The 21,021-nt window shown below is 41.3% G+C and overlaps 2 protein-coding genes across 2 annotated transcripts in view; one reads left to right on the top strand and one right to left on the bottom strand.

Annotated features, from left to right (window-relative positions):
* Positions 1-3,714: 3,714 nt before the first annotated feature.
* The window catches only part of LOC106598107 (metabotropic glycine receptor), a 114,020-nt gene continuing 96,713 nt past the window's right edge, over positions 3,715-21,021 (bottom strand). Inside the window, exons 8-11 of the mRNA XM_014189180.3 lie at positions 19,683-19,821; positions 9,198-9,303; positions 8,745-8,891; positions 3,715-7,503 (exon numbers count right to left, since the gene is read on the bottom strand). Of these exons, the coding sequence (XP_014044655.1) occupies positions 5,698-7,503; positions 8,745-8,891; positions 9,198-9,303; positions 19,683-19,821 (2,198 nt within the window). The 3' untranslated portion in view covers positions 3,715-5,697. The remainder of the gene's footprint in view (positions 7,504-8,744; positions 8,892-9,197; positions 9,304-19,682; positions 19,822-21,021) is intronic.
* Positions 10,042-13,025, top strand: LOC106598110 (C-type mannose receptor 2). Its single transcript, XM_014189182.2, has 2 exons — positions 10,042-11,358; positions 11,663-13,025. The coding sequence occupies exons 1-2, from the start codon at positions 10,125-10,127 to the stop codon at positions 12,037-12,039; spliced, it is 1,611 nt and encodes a 536-aa protein (XP_014044657.1). The 5' UTR covers positions 10,042-10,124; the 3' UTR covers positions 12,040-13,025.

The following is a 21,021-nucleotide window of genomic DNA, read 5'->3' as shown; positions in this document are numbered from 1 at the left end:
TGGTGTTAAGAATGAACAAAAATTCAGGAGATAGGACAAAACTTGAACGCAACACTTCACTACAGTAGTTGCCTTGAACGCTGTTCCCTACTAACTCAACTAGCATTGCTGCAACACATTGCTAATCAGCCTCCACACCTGTCCTCACTCTCTTTAATCACCACTGCCACCCTACTTTCTACCTGGTCAAACTAACGTTCCTCCTCTGTGTTCTGTAATGCATGTCACTGTGTGTTACTAGCATGATCAAGTTTTGCATGACCTCTTCTGTCTAGTATCTCTTAGGTTCCTCCAAGGATTTTGGCTTCATCTGGCCCAATTCTCATTCCCTTCCTGAATCTTTCTGACATCCATTACATTTCTTCAAATAAATATTCTAAACCCATTTCAATGTCTGGTCCTTAAACTTGTCAAATCAAAAATAATCACAGCCGAATTGGATTTAAATTACATTTTTTAATGTGCTTTCAGGTTACTTCAGACAGACTAGAATCTATATAATCTATTTTCAGACTATGGCATTATTTGGAATGTTTCATGAGCTGAAATAATCACAGAAATGTTCCATATGCACAATAAAAGCTTATTTCTCTCAAATGTTGCGCACAGATTTATTTATATCCCTGTTAGTGAGCATTTCTCCTTTGCCAAGATAATCCATCCACTTGACAGGTGTGGCATATCAAGTTGATATCAACAAGCTGATTAAACAGCATGATCATTACACAGGTGCACCTTGTGCTGAGGACAATAAAAGGCCATTTTAAAATGTGCAGTTTTGTCAAACAACACAATGCTGTAGATGTCTCAAGTTTTGAGGGAGCGTGCAATTGGCATGCTGACTTTAGGAATGTCCACTAGAGCTGTTTCCCAATAATTAAATGTTAATTTAAGAGAATTTGTCAGTACGTCTCCAACCAGTCTCACAACCACAGACCATGTATAACCACACCAGCCCGGGACATCCACATCCAGCTTCTTCACCTGCGGGATCATCTGAGGGGGGGAGGGGGTAGTAAAGCCCTTTTGTGGGGAAACACGAATTCTGATTGTCTGGGCCTGGCTCCCCAGTGGGTGGGCCAATGCCCTCCCAGGCCCACACATGGCTGCACCCCTGCACAGTCCATAGATTAGGGCCTAATTCATTTATTTCAATTGACTGATAACCTTATTTTAATTGTAACAGTAAACAATTTGAAATTGTTGAATGTTGCATTCATATTTTTGTTCAGTATACATTGAAATCATGCATAATATAACAAATAATTAACATCGGTCAAGGTGAGACAAAACCTTATCAGTAATCATTATACAATACATGTAATTCTGTTCTGGAGATAAAATGTAAGATTTTTATTACAAAAACTTATCAGTAATCGGTTTACAATACATTCAATTCTATTCTGGAGATAAAATGTAAGATGTAAAATTTAAAATAAAGGGTTACCGTGTATGAATTTGACAGGAGTTTACAGTAGTTTTCAGGCAGTCAAATTCAGTATTTCATATTACAGTACACCTACTGTAATATAAATACGGTAGCAAAGCAAGTACTGTATAATGACACACACTACAATACTCTAAAATTGACTGTATTATACTGTAAAAAAGTAAACGCTACCGTAATCAGAATGAATGAATGAAATTCATTGATGAGAGGGGTTTGTATTTCACAGTATTATACTGTATTGACAAGGGAGTGGTGCAAGCAGGTTGGTTGCTAAGTAGAGTGTTTACAGCATATGAATTAATATTTGGAGGCACTTTTAAAGGCCTTAACAAAGGCTTCCAAACTGGCAGCAACTACAGGGCAAAACAGACCAAAAAGATATGGCAAAATACTCAACCATTTAAGGTTCAAGACTGGCTGCCACTTCAATCTGTCCCCTATAAATGTTCCATTGATGTGGCACTATAATCACATAAAAGATAAATTGGTACAGCATTCTCACTCACGGATGCAACAAATATAGCTTCTTACAAAGCACGCTTCAAAATACCTTGATCAAAAGGCTCTCCAAAGATATGGTATGGTACTGTATTAGGTGTGGTTGAATTACAGCACCATTCAAAATACAGTAAGTCTTTCCCGGCCCACAACCTTTTCCCACAATGCACCATAATTTACAGCATGCTGGAGTAAAACGTTTCAAAGTATTTTACTGTTGATAATACCCCAAATTACTCTATAAATAAAAAAATTCTGTTACGGTGTAGATTATGTAATAAAATGGACTAACTCCTAATAAACAAATAAGCATAACCACCATCATTTACACACAAGTAGAAAAGACAAAGCCTCTGTTGTTTATTGTCAGAACACAAAGTAACTACAGCCCACAGTCCCTCTCTGTATTCAGCTTTGACCCTGCACTACAGCCCACAGTCCCTCTCTGTATTCAGCTTTGACCCTGCACTACAGCCCACAGTCCCTCTCTGTATTCAACTTTAACCCAGTACTGACCAGATGCTTGTCATTCTCTGATATACAGTATTTTCTATTATATTATAATATCAACACATATTCAATATATGTTCAGTATATTCAATAGTATATTCAATATTTAATAATTCAATGCGCTGGATTAAATGTCTAAAAATGTAAGGGTTTTTACAAGTTAGCCATCTGTTAGGCTCAAGTATAATTTATTATGTTGGGACTTCATTAGTCTGATATTAGACACCTAATAAAATTCTAATCTGTACAATAATTTATGGATTGTGAGAAAGTACCATTATAAGACTTGTCATGAGCATGTGTGAGCCCCTTAAATGGGGCTCATTCAGCCAAATTACAAATGAACACATTTGTTTCCTTATTGATAGCAGTCTATGGACAAGGAGAGATTGCTATCCACCCTGTAGTCTTGTTTACTTTGTCATTGTCAATAACACAAATATTTTCTAACCAAAAGTCAATGTTCTCCAAAGTACCATCCTTTAGATTCCATGTCCCAAATCATCTCAAACTAACTTCAAACAACAACACAATCACTTTCAGAGACTTTGACATTATTTGGGTTTGAAATACAGGCCCTGCAGAAAATATACACTGAGTGTACAAAACCTTAAGAATGCATTCCTAATTATTGGTATGCACCCTCTTTTGTCCTCAGAACAGCCTCAAATCGTTGGGGTATGGACTCCAAGGTGTCAAAAGCGTTCCACAGGGATGCTGGCCCATGTTGACTCCAATACTTCCCACAGTTTTGTCAAGTTGGCTGGATATCATTTATGTGGTGGACCATTACTGATACAGACGGGAAATTGTTGACCGTGAAAAAGCCAGCAGCGTTGCAGTTCTTGACACAAACTGGTGCGCCTGGCACCTACTACCATACCCTGTTCAAAGGCACTTAAAACCTTTTGTCTTGCCCATTCACCCTCTGAATGGCACACATCCACAATCCATGTCTCAATTGTCTCAAGGCTTAAAAATCAATTAAAAAAAACAATTGTCTCCTCACCTTCATCTACACTGATTGAAGTGACATCACTAAGGTATCATAGCTTTTCATCAGGTGAAAAGAGCAGGTGTTCCTAAAGTTTTGTACTCTCAGTGTACATTGTTATTGTCAACAGTTTGGTTATGTATGCTCATCACCACCAGGGGGTAGTGTTGTTCTGTGTTATGAAATAGTCGGTTTTCTCTCCCAGAACAGGGTTGGTCAGCACTGTTTGACACTACCCATCAAATAACAACAGAAAAAGATATTGAGTTTCATAGAAATATTTATTGCAGGTTTAGGGGGGAGTTATGTACATGCGACTACAACAGAACACAATATAAATGTACAATATAAATATTCCTATGTGGATGCAACAGCGTGTTACCAAGCATTATAGTAAGAAGACGACAGTGGTACAAGTTCACTCAACAAACAGGTTATAACAGAACAGAGTTTGCTAAGAGCAGTGAGACGTTGGGCCAATATGTTTACTGTCATGCAGAAGTCACTGTAGCATTACTGTATCCTTACTATAGCGTTACTGGATACAGCAGAATCAATGGTGTAAAGTACTTAAGTACAACTACTTTATAAAGTACTACTTAAGTCGTGTTTTTTTGGGGATATCTATATTTTACTATTTATACTTTTGACAATTTGTACTTTTACTTCACTATATTCCTAAAGACAATAATTTACTTTTTTACTCCATACATTTATCCAGAAACCCCAAAAATACTTGTTACATTTGAATACTTAGCAGGACAGGAAAACAGTCCAATCACACACTTATCAAGAAAACATCCCTGGTCATCCCTACTTCCTCTGATCTGGTAGACTCACTAAACACAAATGCTTCATTTGTAAATGATGTCTGAGTGTTCCCCTGGCTTTCCGTAAAAAAATTAAAACAAGATATTGTGCCGTTTGGCTTGTTTAATATAAGCAATTTGAAATGATTTATACTTTTTACTTTTGATACTTAAGTATATTTAAAACCAAATACTTTTAGACTTTTACTCAAGTACTGTTTTACTGGGTGACTTTCACTTTTACTTGAGTAATTTTCCAATAAGGTATCTTTACTTTTACTCAACTATGACAATTGTGTACTTTTTCCACCACTGAGAAGAATTGTGTTACGGATTAGCTGGGTCTTACTCACTAGGAAGCCAACTGGAGGAAAACAGACTGAAACAGGGGAGGGACAAAGTTGAACTTGTCCAATAAGAAACGTACATTTCTGTTGCAAAAAATGTCCATTACTAAATGCTGTAGCATTTTGGATGTAAGTTGATGAATTGACACAAAGCAATTTCTGGAAGGCTCTGCCACATTCTACAGCAGTTTTACAAAACATATGCATCAAAGATAAACTTCAGTTTGTTTTTTGTATGAACACAAAGCATGTTTGACTGAAAGGAGACCAAATACAGGTGAGATACTCTTCCTTAAGGGGGTGCATCCTCATGTTGCTATGCAAGTGGTAACTATGTATGGTGCACCTATGTAGCTATTTCTCCTACTCAACACTTCAAATTCACATCCTTAGTATAATCTATAAGGCCCCAGAATGAACAGTATAATTATCTGTGCACTGTGCTTCATATGGAAGTTACATTATACACTTCCCAATGACCAACATGCTGAATTCATACTTGGCCCACTACTTGACAAGAATGACCCAGGTGCAGGATACAGATGAAAGAGAACTCCAGTCTAGCATAATGGAATGACCCAGGTGCAGGATACAGACAAAAGAGAACTCCAGTCTAGTATAATGGAACATGTGACAATATCATCAATTAGTTGTTTACAAAAATGGACTGGTTAAATCAGTCTCACGTTCTTGTACAAACCTGTCTTAATCAGATTGTTATCTGTAATTAATTCAGTGTAAATTCCCTCACAGGTAGTAAGGATGTGTTTAATGTATTAAAGAGTGTGACAAAACGTGCAAAACTGAAAACTGAGCAAATGTACAAGCAAATAGTGCCGACTAAACATTTCTCAACATTGCGGATAAAGTGACTTTAAGCTGCATAATGGCACAACTAACAACAGGACTTTGTAATTGAACAAATACTTTGTTTGGAATGCTTTAACAGACCGTAGTGTCATGTTTTACTTCACAAAATTATTTTGACATAACCACAGTGCAACTGTTTTTCCCACCCTTATCTTTATAACCCAGTTTGCAAGGCTTTTGTGCCGTGAATACAAAACACATAGTCTATCATTCTGATTATCATGCACTTTTCTCTGACCCATTGTCTTCAAAATCCCAGGGGCAAACGTCAACCCTTTTAGCAGTGCTTACGGGTTGTTTGTAATTAGAACTCAAAGAGTTTTCTTTCGCTGGAGAAGGCTTTGTCTGTGCTACGCTGGCATGCGCGTCCTCTACCTCCCACGGGCACGCCTCCACCCTCTTGTTCTCCGACGCCTCCGGGTCTCTCGTCGAGCTCCTCCGTCTCCCGGATGTTGGCACGGTGACCGGACCACCCTCTGATGATTGGCTGACACGTGGTCTTTCCGAGGGCCTGCTGGAGGAGCTCTCCTTGCTCTTTGACCTGTGCTGCTTCTCTTCCTCCTTGTCCCTCCCTCCTTTCTCTCTCTCACCCCTCTCTCCCCTTTCTTTGGAGGAGCACGAACCTTTTCGTTTCCGCTTGGAGTGAGCCGTGGGACTGGAGCAGGTCTTCTCCTGGCTGGGGGAAGGCGGGGCTGGGGCTTCATTGTAGTCCCAGGGACAGATGTCCACCATCTGGGTGGGCGGCTGCAGCAGACTCCCTGTGGATTTGGAGTAGTCTGAGTGGAGGATCTTGGGCTTCCCATCAGTGGGTGTGACGCTCCTCTTACGTCTGATCCTCTCTGGGGAGATGGAGTCTGAATCGCCTCCCAACACCGGCTGCACCTCAAAGGCCCAGGGGCACACCTCCGGTTTGAGCAGGAGCGGAGATCTGGGAGACCTGGGCTTCCTTGTTTCTCTGGCCTCGTCTCGTTCACCCCCCTTCTCTTTGGAGCGCTGTCGGCCTGCAGGCAATTGCCCCGCGGCTCTCTGCTGCTTCTGTTGGGAGCGACTGCCCTTGGTGCTACCCGTGCCACCACCACCATCACCCCTGTGGACCGTGGTGGTCTCTCCCAGAGCAATGGACACATGCTTCTGGGACCTTCCTTCTGACGGGGTTGGGGGGTCCTCCACATCCCAAGAGCACACCTCGGAGAGGTCATACAGGTTTCTCCCCGGCTCTGTATTGATGGACGGCTGGCTGCCACTCACCTGCTGCTTCATGATGCCCATCTTAGCCATGGGTGTCCTGGAGTACTCTACCGACTGGCTGATGATCATCTTAGGATAACACTCCATCTCGTCCACCTCAGACAGCATCCTCCCATCGCGACCCTTGAGTCCTTTCTTGCTGGCATCCTCTGTGCTATGGGTCTTGCTGGTGAGCCCGGGCATCTTGTCTTTGGCACTGGTGATGACACTCAGTGACTTCTGCATGATGGATGTCCTCAGCTGAATGGGCTTTTTGTCCACTGTGAAGTTGTGCGCGCTGGCTGACTTGCAGACCAAGGGCACTGACTCAGCCGGTTCCTGCTTTGAGGCAGGCTCCGGTGACTTCTTAACCTGCCTCCTAATGAGAGATCCCAGCAAGGAACCATCGCCGGTGGCCATTTTGTCCACACCCGAGCCCTCTCCGCCGGCAGTTTTCTCAGCTTGGTCACAAACGTGGTCGTAGCTGTGTGACTTATTCAGACCCAGAACTTTGCTCTTCAAAGAGTCTTCCCTGGACTTGTGACCTGAATGGGACGAGTCGAAGGGATTCCGTCGAAGGGTGCTGCGGTTGCTCCCGTGCTCACTACTGTCACGTTCCTCACGGCTGCCATAGCTGCCATGTCGGTGCAAGGTCTCCGGGATCTCAGTGAGGCGCTTCATGAGAGAGCGGCCCAGGCCCTTCTTGGAGCTGCGCTTCTTCTGCAGGTGTGGGTTGTTGGCCAGCATCTTCTTGCGCTTGTAGACTTCCAGTTGGGCGTAAAGCTTCTTGAGCTCGTCCTACAATGATGACACAGAGGGATGGGTTGGGAGAGAGAGAGAGAGAGAGAGAGAGAGAAGGAAGTGGATGAGAAAACATATTGCTTGTTCAATGCAAATGTTTTGTTGTTGCTCTAGAGACATAAACTGACATCACAGACACAAACCATCACAGACACATCACAGACACAAACCAAACTAACCATGGTCCATTTCCTTGACAGACTGGAATGTTGCCACAAGGTAGCGACATCCCACAGGGTTAAGTGTTGGGGCCAATCCTGTTTTAATCTACACGCTCCCACTCACCTAACTACTCAGACATTACATCATCAACTTTCACTGCTTTGCTGATACTCAAGTATACATCAAAACCAAACAGGACACCATCGCCATTTTATCAAATCTAGGCAGCTGCATATTTCTTTGTAATGAAAAGCGTTATACAAATTACATTTGAATCACTAATTATTACAATCCCGAATGTTCCAAAACAAAACAGCAAATGGGTGCTTAATCTAAACAGTCTCTACATTGTAAGATGTGAAAATCTTGGTGCCATACTGGATTGCGCCGTTTGCAAGCTCCGACCAAACTTTGCTATTTTGTGATTATTTTGTTGTTTATTTTTACTTTATTTTCTCTAAAAGTATCCGCTATCATTTCTTAAAACCGACAATAACTTTTTAACATCAGATCGGCAGTTACTTACCTCAATTCAGGCTTCATCTTCGACTCATCTGCTCTGGAATCTTTCTGTAATTCTGACCCAATTTTCGAGCTACCCAAGAGGAAACGTTGACGTTACAGAGGCAAGAGAGGGAGGAAACTAGCGAGATTAAGGGGAAGGGAGAACAGGCCATCTCTTCCCTCCATTCTACTGGCCAATCACTTGATAATAAGATGGATGACATCCGATCGCGGATTTGCTACCAGCGGGACTCTCAAAACTGCAATATTCTCTGCTTTTCTGAAACATGGCTCTCGGACAAGCTACCCTCCATGGCTATCCAAATCGATGGATTCTCCATTCGCCATTCTCCATTCGCCATTCTCCATTTGCCATTCTCCATTTACCATTCTCCATTCTCCATTTGCCATTCTCCATTCACCATTCTCCATTCTCCATTCTCCATTCTCCATTTGCCATTCTCCATTCACTATGGGAGTCTTTCACCCATGACATTAAAACTTGAAAACTTGAAAACCAGAACAAATGAAGTTTACAGAACAGAGAAAAAAAAGGGAGGGACCCTGCTCACCCGTATGTCCTCGGGGTCCAGGCTGTGTTCGCTCCAGGCTGAGGTGATGCTGCTGTTGAGGTAGGACCCGGACCGGCCCATGTCCAGCTCCTCTTCATAGGTTTCAGTGGCAATGTCATCACTCGCCTGGGTCCTTGTGGACAGACACTAATGAGAGGGGGGAAAAAACAGACAGAGTGATATTATTTAAAATGTTCTGGTGCACTTTTCCACAGTGTGTGTGTCTTTGTGAAACATGTCCCCATTGTTTTCTACTTTTGAGGCGTCTAATTAAGACTAGAAATGAACGGTTTATTCCCCACTCAGCGAAAGTGTTTAAAAGTTCTCCACAGGACTGAAGAGAAGAAATACCCAGAGGTGCATTTCAATTACAGTACGATAACCATTATCGAAGCTGTTTAATGTACTGGTTCTGTATTCAGGGAAAAGTGAAAGGAGAGAGAGCAGGGTTACCTTTGGTACAAACAGCAGCCCCAAAGTCACAGTCACGGTGACGTGTGTGTGAGTGAAGACCAACATGAGCATCCAGTCAGGGTGCCACTGAGGAGCCAGAGTGAACCTGCAGATAAAGACCAACAGGTTTTATTCAGGACACTATTATCTAAGTGTAACAGAGTGCATTATATTATGCCACGAGCTGTGGCTGGAACTCACAACCTTCTGCACAACAAGACGCCACTCAAAGTCAACTGTCTTAGCCAATAGAGAAAGAGACTCTGGGAGCAACAGTTGGCTTCTGAATCTCAGGTTAGGTGATGTGACCGATGTAATCCAGTCAACATTCTACAGATGAGTTTCACATCCACTACACAAAATCTTCACTATTTGACATGAGTAGCCAGGAAGCTCAGGGACTAAGAGCATGGGCTACTACCCTCACTACGAAGACATAAAATTGGAAGAAAAAAAATGTTCAGCTTATGGATTTATCTTTCTTTACAAAGTGTCTTTCTATTCTGTTTTTCTCCCTGACTCAATGAGTTTCGGTCACTGAGTATCGGTCATTGGTTAAATGATTTGAAAGAGGAAGAGTAGAAAGCTATTTGAATAGGAGAGGGATGCACACTCTCACCCCGTTACCACAAAAAAAAACTAAAATATCCATTATTTGCATGGAGCAACCAATGGCGTGGAAAACCAAAAAAAAACAGGATGTAGTCAAACTACAAAACATTGCTTTGCATAGCATAGATAAAGATCTGGCTAGGTACAGCAGGCTGTACATCCCAGGATATGAATCATGAAAGAGTTTCATTGTGTACATAGGATGATATACTGGCAAGTAAAGGTGACGGATGTACAGAACGAGTGAGAGAGACACAGAGAGAACTTCAAATCGAACAGAAGACAGATGATTGAATTAAGCCTCCACCACTAACCATGCAGTGGAGTCTATCTCTCTGCTCTTTAATGGGAGTTGCGTTATTAGCCCAGATGAGCAGTACCTCAACAGTAAACGTTGCGTTACAAGGAGTGGCCACTCAGTCATCACAGTACAATGATGATGATAATCATGTGAAAGCTTCTAATGCCATTGACGGGAACAAAGACCCAAACGCCGACCACGGATCCTGCACCCACACAAAGATCGAGGCCTGCCCCTGGTGGAGAGTGAACCTGCTGGATGTGTACAACGTGACTACTGTTGTAATCACCAACAGAAACAGCAATCCTGATAGGCTCAATGGTGCAGAGATTCGTATTGGTAATTCACTGGAGAACAACGGCAACAACAACCCCATATGTGCAGTCATCTCCAACATGACAACAGTACAGGACCAGACCTTCCAGTGTAATGAGATGGAGGGACACTATGTCAGTGTGATCATCCATGGCAATAACAAAATTCTCACTCTGTGTGAGGTGGAGGTATATGGCATTCTAGCGGGACACTGTTCATCTGCAACACGCCTCTCTCATGACGAGTATCACTTTGTGAACCAAAATAAGACCTGGACTGAAGCACAGAGTTACTGCAGACAGAATTACACGGACCTGGCCACCATAGACAACGTGGAGGACTTGGACAGACAGATGAAAGCTGTACACAGTGGTTATACTGGAGCAGCCTGGATAGGGTTAAAGAAGGGAGACTGGAAGGGAGAGTGGCAGTGGTCAGACAATGATTGCAGTGAGGGATATTTCAACTGGCAACAAGACGAACCAAATAACAGGGGAGGGAACGAGGACTGTGTGATGATGAGCAACGGTGGCAAATGGAATACATCTAATTGCAACAATTCACATGCATTTATCTGCTATGACAGACTGAACAGTTCTGGTACGAAATTCAATTTTATTAATAATACGCAGATGACTTGGAGAGATGCTCAGATGTACTGTAGGGAGAATCACACAGACCTGGCCAGTGTGAGGAACCAGACTGAGAACGAGGAGATATTTAGACTGGCTAGTGGTCATAGTGTGTGGATTGGCCTGTTCAGAGGCTCCTGGAAGTGGTCGGACCAGAGTAACTGCTCATTCAGAAATTGGCATGAGACACAACACGATAACACAAGAGGGAATCAGACCTGCGCTGTGACATTTATGAACTATTCAGGGCGTTGGGGTTGTCAGAAGTGTGATGAACAACTACCTTTCTTCTGCTACTACAGTGAGTGACCCCCTCCTCTGTTTATGGCATCTCTAATGTCGCTGAGTTATAGTAAACTACAGCTACACCTCTGAATGTGTGTTATAACAAGCTTTTTCACACCTCTCCTCTGCAACCCCTAGACATTTCAACTATTTTGTTATAGCTCTTACCTAGCTCACCTGATTCACCTGATTCAAGGGCTTGATGATTAGTTGAAAGGTGTGCTCGATCTAGATCAAATGCATGGTATGGCTGGGGTCCCCGAGGAGAGGTTTGAAAAAGGCTGTGTTATAATATCCCAAACTCGTTTTTTTTTTCTCAGATAAGGTGATCTTGATTCGTCAGAAGAAGACGTGGAAAGACGCCCTGGCCTACTGCAGAGAGCACCACAACGACCTGGTCTCTGTCCACTCTGACGAGGTCCAGAGATGGGTGGAGGCCCAGGCCAAGAGAGCCTCCACTCCTCATGCGTGGCTGGGCATGCGCTTCACCTGCACTTTGAACCTCTGGTTCTGGGTCAGTGGAGAGTCCACCTGCTACCACAACTGGGCTCCGGGAAACGGGACCGTCATGGAGGACTGTGGGCAAACCGGAGTGAGGAGAACCGGGGCGGTAGAGAAAGATGGACGTCACCAGTGGGTCAGTCTGCCTGACACAGAGGAGCTCGACTTCATCTGCAGCACCTCTAACAAAAGGTAGTAGAATCTGGACCCAGCTCTAGCATGGTGCCATTCCCAGACATGGATTTGGCCTAGTCCTGGACTAAAAAAGCAGAGAAGAATCTCCATTTAGAATGCTTTTTAGTCCAGGTCTAGGCTTAATCTGTATCTGGGAAACCATCCCTCAGTCTTCAAATCTATATCTTTTCATTCATAGAACTTTCTAGAAGCATGTTGCTGTTGTAGCTTTTGAAAAAGAAAAGCATCACACTCAGCTCAGATGTAATAATTTAACGACCAACGTTTGGACAGACAAGCTGTCTTCATCAGGGTATAATGACAAAATGCGAGTCACTAGTTGTCTCTGTAATAATGTCCAGGTGTGGCTTGATATCATTGGTTGATTTACAGATATAAATAGAACATATAAAAAAAACTAAATGGATATACGATCATAGATACAATTTGGCTATATAAGCCTACAAACATTTACAATGAATAGCAAAATCACAATAATCACAAGAATGACTTCAGATCAAAGTCTACGTTGAGACCGAAGGGAGCAAAGGGTCTTTAAATTAAAGTTCTGGGCAGCCTCTTGTTTTAACAATACATTTTCACGATCGTAACTGACATTATATTTTATTGTGTGTGTGACTTAATAAATGATTCGATTTTTATAGATTATGTTTAAGGTTAAAAAAAAAAAAAAATCTTGTTATACTGTTTTATCTTTTGAGGTTGTTTATTCACATCCTTTTCACATATTTGTCGAAACGTTTTTATTAGTCTTTTAATCACATATAGACCTGGATGATCATTGTTGATGTTGTTCTTTTTTACTGTCCTTTTAGTGTCAATAGTATTGGTGTGGGTGAGTATGTGATGTTTGATGATTGTTTCAATGTCATATTTTGATTCTGTTTTGAACTCTTTATTTTTGGTTTAAGTGATTGTTTTACTATTTTGTTGATTATTGATTCACCGCCAATGGGGTAAAAAATAAATAATATATATATATATTTGTCAAGTTGCTGTGTAATAAAAAAAACATTTCATAGATTGTTAAAAATGTATTTAAAGGTCATGTTTTTCATTAAATTGGATGATATTTGAAGGAAACCAGATCAAAATATGAAAAATGACTGTTGCTTCTACATTGATAAAGTCGTTCAAAACTCCAACGCAGTTGTCAAGTCAACACATCCGTCAGTGCTGCTGTGAACCGTGTCACAAGAGAAATGCTAAACGGGAGATCATATCACTGATGCAATTTCAATGTTGTTTGAGTTGCTTTGTGTAACACCAAATTTGCTTGAGATGATTTTACTGCAACACTGCTCACTATATCCAAGTTGTTTGACATAGGACTAGAGCTGTCAGTTAAGGTGAGCTCATGAATATAACCTGCCCGCCCACTCAGCCTGTCTTTTCAAACTTCCTGGTAGTTAGCCATGGGAAAAAATAAATACTTTTCAGAATTACTTTTCAGGATCTTTCAAACTTCTTAACTATAAGATATGATGCTTAGCTTATATTGTATCCACTTTGTTTCCCCTGAATAATAAAATTTAAAAAAATCATAAAAAAAAGGATCTAGAATCGAAATGAGAATGGAAGAATGTGATCATATCAAATGCTCTGAGTATACCAGACGTTAGGAACACCACAAAACACCGCAACAAAAACCATTTATCGTTACAAAGTCCTATTAAAGTTGCTGGGTGGAGTGACTGACTAAAGTGGTCTATGAAATATTAATCATCATCAAACTTCAAACGAGGCAGGTGAATTTTCATATCCTCGACTGATTCAATAGGGATCACGACGCTGAGGGATGGCGGTCAAGGTCCCGGGGAGGTCGATGTCCCACCACCCCTTCGTCAACTGCTCCCCCGATAATGAGATTCAACCTCATTAATCACATTAGTCATCCCAAAGGGTGTTTTTGGCACTGGGTTGAAAAATAAACATCACGACTCTCTCCCTCTCTCCTTCCCTGTCTTAGACAAACTCAGCCAGCTCTTATCGCCGGGCTCCAGCAGCCTGGCTGCTCTCTGATGACTCTGACGTGGTTCTCTGAAATAAGCATGGCAATAGACTCTATAGACTTATTTATGGTCATACTGTACATACTACAGCCTCAGTTCCTGGAGTACGTGTGTACACACACACACACACACACACACAACACACACACACACACACACACACACACACACACACACACACACACACACACACACACACACACACACACACACACACACACACACACTTGTAGTTTTCCTAGTTGTCAAATGAGAAGGAGGCTCATCAAGCCAGTGTCAGCGCTTCCAGCAGATAACAGTAGAGAGACAGTTGCATACAGGGTATAAGGAGTTTATTTTAAGCCTTGGAAGATTTTTTGCACCGTCTGCCTGGTGCAGGCATAATACTATCCACCTCCTTTCAAGGGGCTTATCCGAGTTGTCCTGCTGACACTATTCATTTGTTTGATGGGAAGGAGCGCTCTACTCTGCTCCTGTTATTCTCCTGCCTATATCTCTTCTTGATTATGGATATAAACTATAAGGGCAAAAAGTTGTAAGGGCATATACAGTATTCTCTCTCTCTCTCTCTCTCTCTCTCTCTCTCTCTCTCTCTCTAATACTTAGTAAAAGTCTACTCTCCTTGCACAGTCTTCACATTCAATTATATTTCCCCCGTACAGATCTATACAACCTACTCTACATTTTAAAAGTGAAAGAAAATTATAGAAAATGTTCAAAATGATTAAAATACATTTTTTTAACGAAGATGTCTTGATTGCGTATCTCTTCACACCCCAGAGATAATACTTGGAAGCACTGTTGGCAGCCATTATAGCTGGGAATCATTTGGAATAGGATTCTAACTTTGCACAAGTCTAAAGGGCAACATATATCCATTGTTTTTGTCAAAATTGCTCAAACTCAGAACATTTGGTTAGGAGTCATTGATGGACAGCAACCCACGGGGAACAGACATCAGTTCAACATATAGTTTTGATTTACATTTGGTTGAGTTGTCAACTAATGTGAATTCAATGTGAAATCAACAAAACATTTCACTATTTCATTGGATTTAGGTAAAAAGTTGGGTGAAAAAAATATGAAATTCTCTTACGTTAATGACTTTTTACAAATCCAATCAGTTTTCCACATTGATTCAATGTCATCACATATCATTTTTGTTGTTGAAATGACCTGGAAACAACGTTGATTAAACCCATTTTTGCCCATTGGGAATATTCAAACCTTGTCTCAACATTTTCAAGCAGATTTAAGTCAGGACTGAGACTGGACTATTCAGGAACACTCACCACCTCTTATACCCTGACTACAGTGCTCGCGTCGTGTGCGCGAGCGTTGCAAAATATATTTAGGAATCTATGTTATTCAATTATTGCACCCACACTGCTCGCACGCACCAACGAGCGTCTGCGTTGCCAAGGGCTAAAATAGAAGTCATTCCTATTTCTGACGCAGATCACACTGCAAGTCCTGCCTCTCCCATCTCCTCATTGGTTTATAGAAGCAGGTACCCACGTGCCATCTCCTCATTGGTTATACCCACGTGAGTGATTGAAAGATGAACTGTTTTGCTTGTTGTCGTGGTAATACTATGAAAGTGTAGATGCCAATCACCATATAAGTTAAAAGATGAAAAAGCCTGGAAGGAGGAGAGATGACTAGAAACGATTCAGTTGACCGTTTTGTGTGTGGATTAATTGCGGAGTAGAGGACCTTGTGCATTTCAGGTAAAATAACAACTCAATGTTTATATCCCAGGACAAATTAGCTAGCAACAGCAAGCTAGCTAAATAGGACAAATTAGCTAGCAAGTGCAAGCTAACTAGCTAAATTGCCATACATGTTTAATGCTTTTCGACCTGTCCCCAAATGAATGTCATTGGTTCAGAGTTTGTTTTGATATTTTAACCTGCGTGTTGTGATCGCGTTTGGTGTAGGGGGACAAAATACATTTATGCACGATAGCACACGATTGCGCAGCCGGTTTGGGTTCTGTGTTAGAAAGTCATCTTCGGCATTACAATTAAATAAAGTTAAATAAAGGTTAAATAAATGTGTGTAATTGTCTCGATGAAAAATACAACTCTATCCCAGGGTTAGGTTTTCAGAAGACTACTGTCACATCCTGACCATAGAAAGATGTTATTTTCTATGGTAGAGTAGGTCAGGGCGTGACAGGTTTTTTGTTTTCTTCTTCTATGTTTTCTATTTCTATGTTCAGGTTCTAGTTTTGTATTTCAATGTTGGGGTTTTGTTTGGGATGATCTCCAATTAGAGGCAGCTGGTCCTCGTTGTCCCTAATTGGAGATCATACTTAAGTAGGGTTTTTTTCCACCTGGGTTTGTGGGAGATTATCTTTGAGTCTGTAACGGCTGTCTTCAGAAATGAACCAAGGCGCAGCAGGTATGTGAATACTCATCTTTAATTTCCCAACAAAAGGAGTAAAGCATCCAGAGAAAACAATAAACACGACAGCAACAACAGTTTGCAGGCTAAAAAAACGCAGTGCAAAACAACCACCCACAACCCCAAAGAAAAACACACACACCTATATAGGACTTCCAATCAAAGGCAACTCCACACACCTGCCTTCAATTGGAAGTCCCAATCACCAACCCAACATTTAACAAACACAAACCACCTGCCACATCCTGACCAAGACTAACACAATTACGCCCTCTGCTGGTCAGGACGTGACAGAGTCAATATATGTTCACCTCTGCGTTACGGTTTGTTGTTTTTGTCATTCAGTTTATTTATGTATTGCATAGTTCACAGTGTAAATAAAATGTGGAACGACACACACGCTGCACTTTGGTCCGCTTCTCCTTTTGACAAATGTGACAACTACGGTGAGTTTCCCTCTAACTTTTTACTATCAACGACTTCCAACAAAATGTACTGAACGTTAAGCAATTTTGATCATTTGGAAAGTATTCAGACATTTTGACTTTTTCCACATTATGTTACTACGTTACAGCCTTATTCTAAAATTGATTAAATACATGTTTTTCCTCATCAATCTACACACAACACCCCATAATGACAAAGAGAAAACAGGTTTTTAGTAATTAAAAAAATAAAAAACAGAAATACCTTATTTACATAAGTAGTCAGACCCTTTGCTATGAGACCCGACTAATGAGCTCAGGTGCATCATGTTTCCATTGATCATCCTTGAGATGTTTCTACAACTTGATTGGAGTCCACCTGTGGTAAATTAAATTGATTGGACATGATTTGGAAAGGCACACACCTGTCTATATAAGTCCCACAGTTGACAGTGCATGTCGGAGCCAAAACCAAGCCATGAGTCTGAAGGAATTATCCGTAGAGCTCCGAGACAGCATTGTGTCAAGGCACAGGTCTGGGGAAAGGTACCAAAAAATGTCTGTAGCATTGATCAGGGAGGTGACCAAGAACCCGATGGTCACTCTGACAAAGCTCCAGAGTTCCTCTGTGGACAACCATCTCTGCAGCACCCCACCAATCAGACCTTTATGGTAGAGTGGCCAGACGGAAGCCACTCCTCAGTAAAAGGCAGCTGACAGCCTGCTTGGAGTTTGCCAAAAGGCACCTGAAGGACTCCCAGACCATGAGAAACAAGATTCTCTGGTCTGATGAAACCAAGATTGAACTCTTTGGCCTGAATGCCAAGTATCCCGTCTGGAGGAAACCAGGCACTGCTTATCACGTGGCCAATACCATCCCGTGGCCAATACCAAGCATGGTGGTGGTAGCATCATGCTGTGGAGATTGTTTTCAGCAGCAGGGTCTGGGAGACTAGTCAGGATCGAGGGAAAGATGAACGGAGCAAAGTATAGAGAGATCCTTGATGAAAACCTGCTCCAGAGCGCTCAGGACCTCAGACTGGGGTGAAGGTTCACCTTCCAACAGGACAACAACACTAAGCACACAGCCAAGACAATGCAGGAGTGGATTCGGGACAAGTCTCTGAATGTCCTTGAGTGGCCCAGCCAAAGCCCAGACTGGAACCCGATCGAACATCTCTGGAGAGACCTGAAAATACCTGTGCAGCGACGTTCCCCATCCAACCTGACAGAGCTTGAGATGGGATCTGCAGAGAAGAATGGGAGAAACCCCCCTAATACAGGTGTGCCAAGCTTGTAGCGTCATACCCAAGAAGACTCAAGGCTGTAATTGCTGCCAAAGGTGCTTTAATAAATCCTCTTTGGGCTAGGTGGGACGCTAGTGACCCACCTTGACAGCATCAGGTGAAATTGCAGAACTTTAAATTCAAAATACAAAAATCGTAATATTAAACATTCATGAAAATACAAGTGTCTTACATTGTTTAAAAGCTTAACTTATTCTTAATCCAACTGCGTTGTCAGGTTTCAAAAAGGCTTTACGGCAAAAGCATACCGTGCGATTATCTGAGGACAGCGCCCCGCATACACCAGCATTGAAAACATTTTCCAAACCAGCGGAGGCATCACAAAAATCAGAAATAGTGATAAAATAAATCACTTACCTTTAAAGATCTTCCTCTGTTTGCAATTCCAAGGGTCCCAGCTACACAACAAATGGTTGTTTTGTTCAATCAAGTCATTCTTTATATCCCAAAAAAGTCAGTTTAGTTGGCACGTTTGATTCAGTAATCCACCCGTTCCACTCGTTCAACATGCAGACAAAGGAATCCGAAAAGTTACCAATAAACTTCATCCAAACAAGTCAAACAACGTTTCTAATCAATCCTCAGGTACCTTAATATGTAAATAAAGGTTAAAATTTAAGACGGAATGTAGTATGTTCAATACCGGAGATAAATAACGAAGTGCCCGCCCTCATCCATGCGTGCCACAAGACTACAGTCCAAATGGGAGCCACCTTGAAAAACTACAGCTACTAATTCATTTTTCAAAACACAAGCCTGAAACCCTTTCTAAAGACTGTTGACATCTAGTGGAAGCCATGGTAACTGCAATCTGGGAGGAAATCCTTTGAATATCCCATAGACAAGCATTTGAATGGACTGTTATGTGCATATCCTAGCTTCTGGGCCTGAGTAACAGGCAGTTTACTTTGGGCACGTCAGTCATCCGAACTTCCGAATACTGCCCCCTAGCCTTAAGAAGAAAGTACCCTTGTAAAGGGTCTGAATACTTTTATTTATACATTTGCAAAAAATTCTAAAAACTTGGTTTTACTTTTGTCATTATGGGGTATTGTGCTTAAATTGATGAGGGGGAAAAAACTATTTAATCCATTTTAGAATAAGGCTGTAAAGTAACAAAATGTGGAAAAAGTCAAGGGTCTGAATACTTTCTGAATGCATTGTATGTTGCCCTAAGTGTTGTACAAGTTTGGTAGAATCTTATTCAAAATTAATCACATCTATAACGACTGCCAAAGGTGCTTCCATCAAATATTAACTCTGGGGTGTGAAGACATATGCTATCAAGACATCGTAATTTTACATTTGTATTAATTAGGACATTTTTCTTAAATTTTTCTTTAACTTTGAAAATGTGGAGTAGGGTGTGCAGATCGTTAAGATTTTTTGTTGTTGAATGTAATCCCTTGATAGATTACATTTTATCGCAGCGTGAAATGTGAAGACTGTGCAAGGGGTGTGTAGACTTTCACTAGTGACCGTATTACTTACCTAATGGTGTGGAATACTGCCGATATGAGGAGTTCATTGAATATGGCAACAGTCATGTAGCGTGGTTCATGGAAGGCTGACGGTACAGTCCGGACAGCATAGCAGAGGTACACTCCCCACAGAAGAAACAGGAACTCGGCTAGATAAAGAGAGGTCCACAGTTCAGGTGGGTTAGACCAATGTCCTTAACTCTAAATGTCCTTAACTCTAAATTAACTCTAAATGCCCTTAACTCTAAATGCCCTTAACTATAAATGCCCTTAACTCTAAATGTCCTTAACTCTCACAAAGAAATAGCAGAGATACAGTATATACAGTACACAACACTCAATGACTGCTGACTGAAATTAGATTCTGGAAGTTCTGCATTATTTACGACAACCATTGTTGCTTTGGTTTGTACAAAATGGCAGCAATACAATTCAAGGGTGTCCTCATTTTGCCTTCAAAGAATATGCAGTGTGCACTCCGGGAGAGGGCACTGCTTTGAGGAAACATTGGTTGTTGGGTATGCCCATTGGATTGTTGGGTTTGCCCATTGGAATGTTGCATTTGCCCATTGGATTGTTGCGTTTGCCCATTGGATTGTTGGGTTTGCCTATTGTATTGTTGGGTTTGCCTATTGAATTGTTGGGTTTGCCTATTGAATTGTTGGGTTTGCCCATTGGATTGTTGGGTTTGCCCATTGGATTGTTGCGTTTGTCCATTGGATTGTTGCGTTTGTCCATTGGATTGTTGCGTTTGCCCATTGGATTGTTGGGTTTGCCCATTGGATTGTTGCATTTGCCCATTGGATTGTTGGGTTTGCCCATTCGATTGTTGGGAGCAAATTCCTTTCTTTATTTTTGTGCAGTTTGCTCTCCGTTGGTCAGCACCTCCGCAAAATGTTTGGGTGTGCGTCAGCTCATGCTTTTTTTCTAGACCCTTCAAAGAATATGAAAGACGATTCCATTTTAATAAAGCAGCCTTGAATTGTTAACCTGTTATACCTGTTATACTGTTATTACTGTTATTACCTGTTATACTGTTATTACTGTTATTACTGTTATACTGTTATTACTGTTATTACTGTTATAACTGTTATACTGTTATTACTGTTATTACTGTTATACTGTTATTACTGTTATTACTGTTATTACTATTATACTGTTATTACTGTTATACCTGTTATACTGTTATTACTGTTATGCTGTTATTACTGTTATTACTGTTATTACTGTTATTACTGTTATTACTGTTATTACTATTATACTGTTATTACTGTTATTACTGTTATTACTGTTATAACTGTTATACTGTTATTACTGTTATTACTGTTATTACTGTTATTACTGTTATT

This window comes from Salmo salar, chromosome 03 (genome assembly GCF_965601325.2).
Source record: "Salmo salar chromosome 03, fSalSal1, whole genome shotgun sequence".
NCBI classification, from domain to species: Eukaryota; Metazoa; Chordata; class Actinopteri; order Salmoniformes; family Salmonidae; genus Salmo; species Salmo salar.
The sequence above is the reverse complement of the archived record's forward strand: the minus strand, read 5'-3'. Positions and strand labels throughout refer to the sequence as shown.

Excerpts from the sequence above, each read along its gene's own strand:
- LOC106598110 (XM_014189182.2), top strand. The coding sequence starts at position 10,125 with ATGCAGTGGAGTCTATCTCTCTGCTCTTTAATGGGAGTTGCGTTATTA. Across the intron at positions 11,359-11,662 it reads ACCTTTCTTCTGCTACTACA|ATAAGGTGATCTTGATTCGT; the intron begins GTGAGTGACCCC and ends TTTTTTTCTCAG.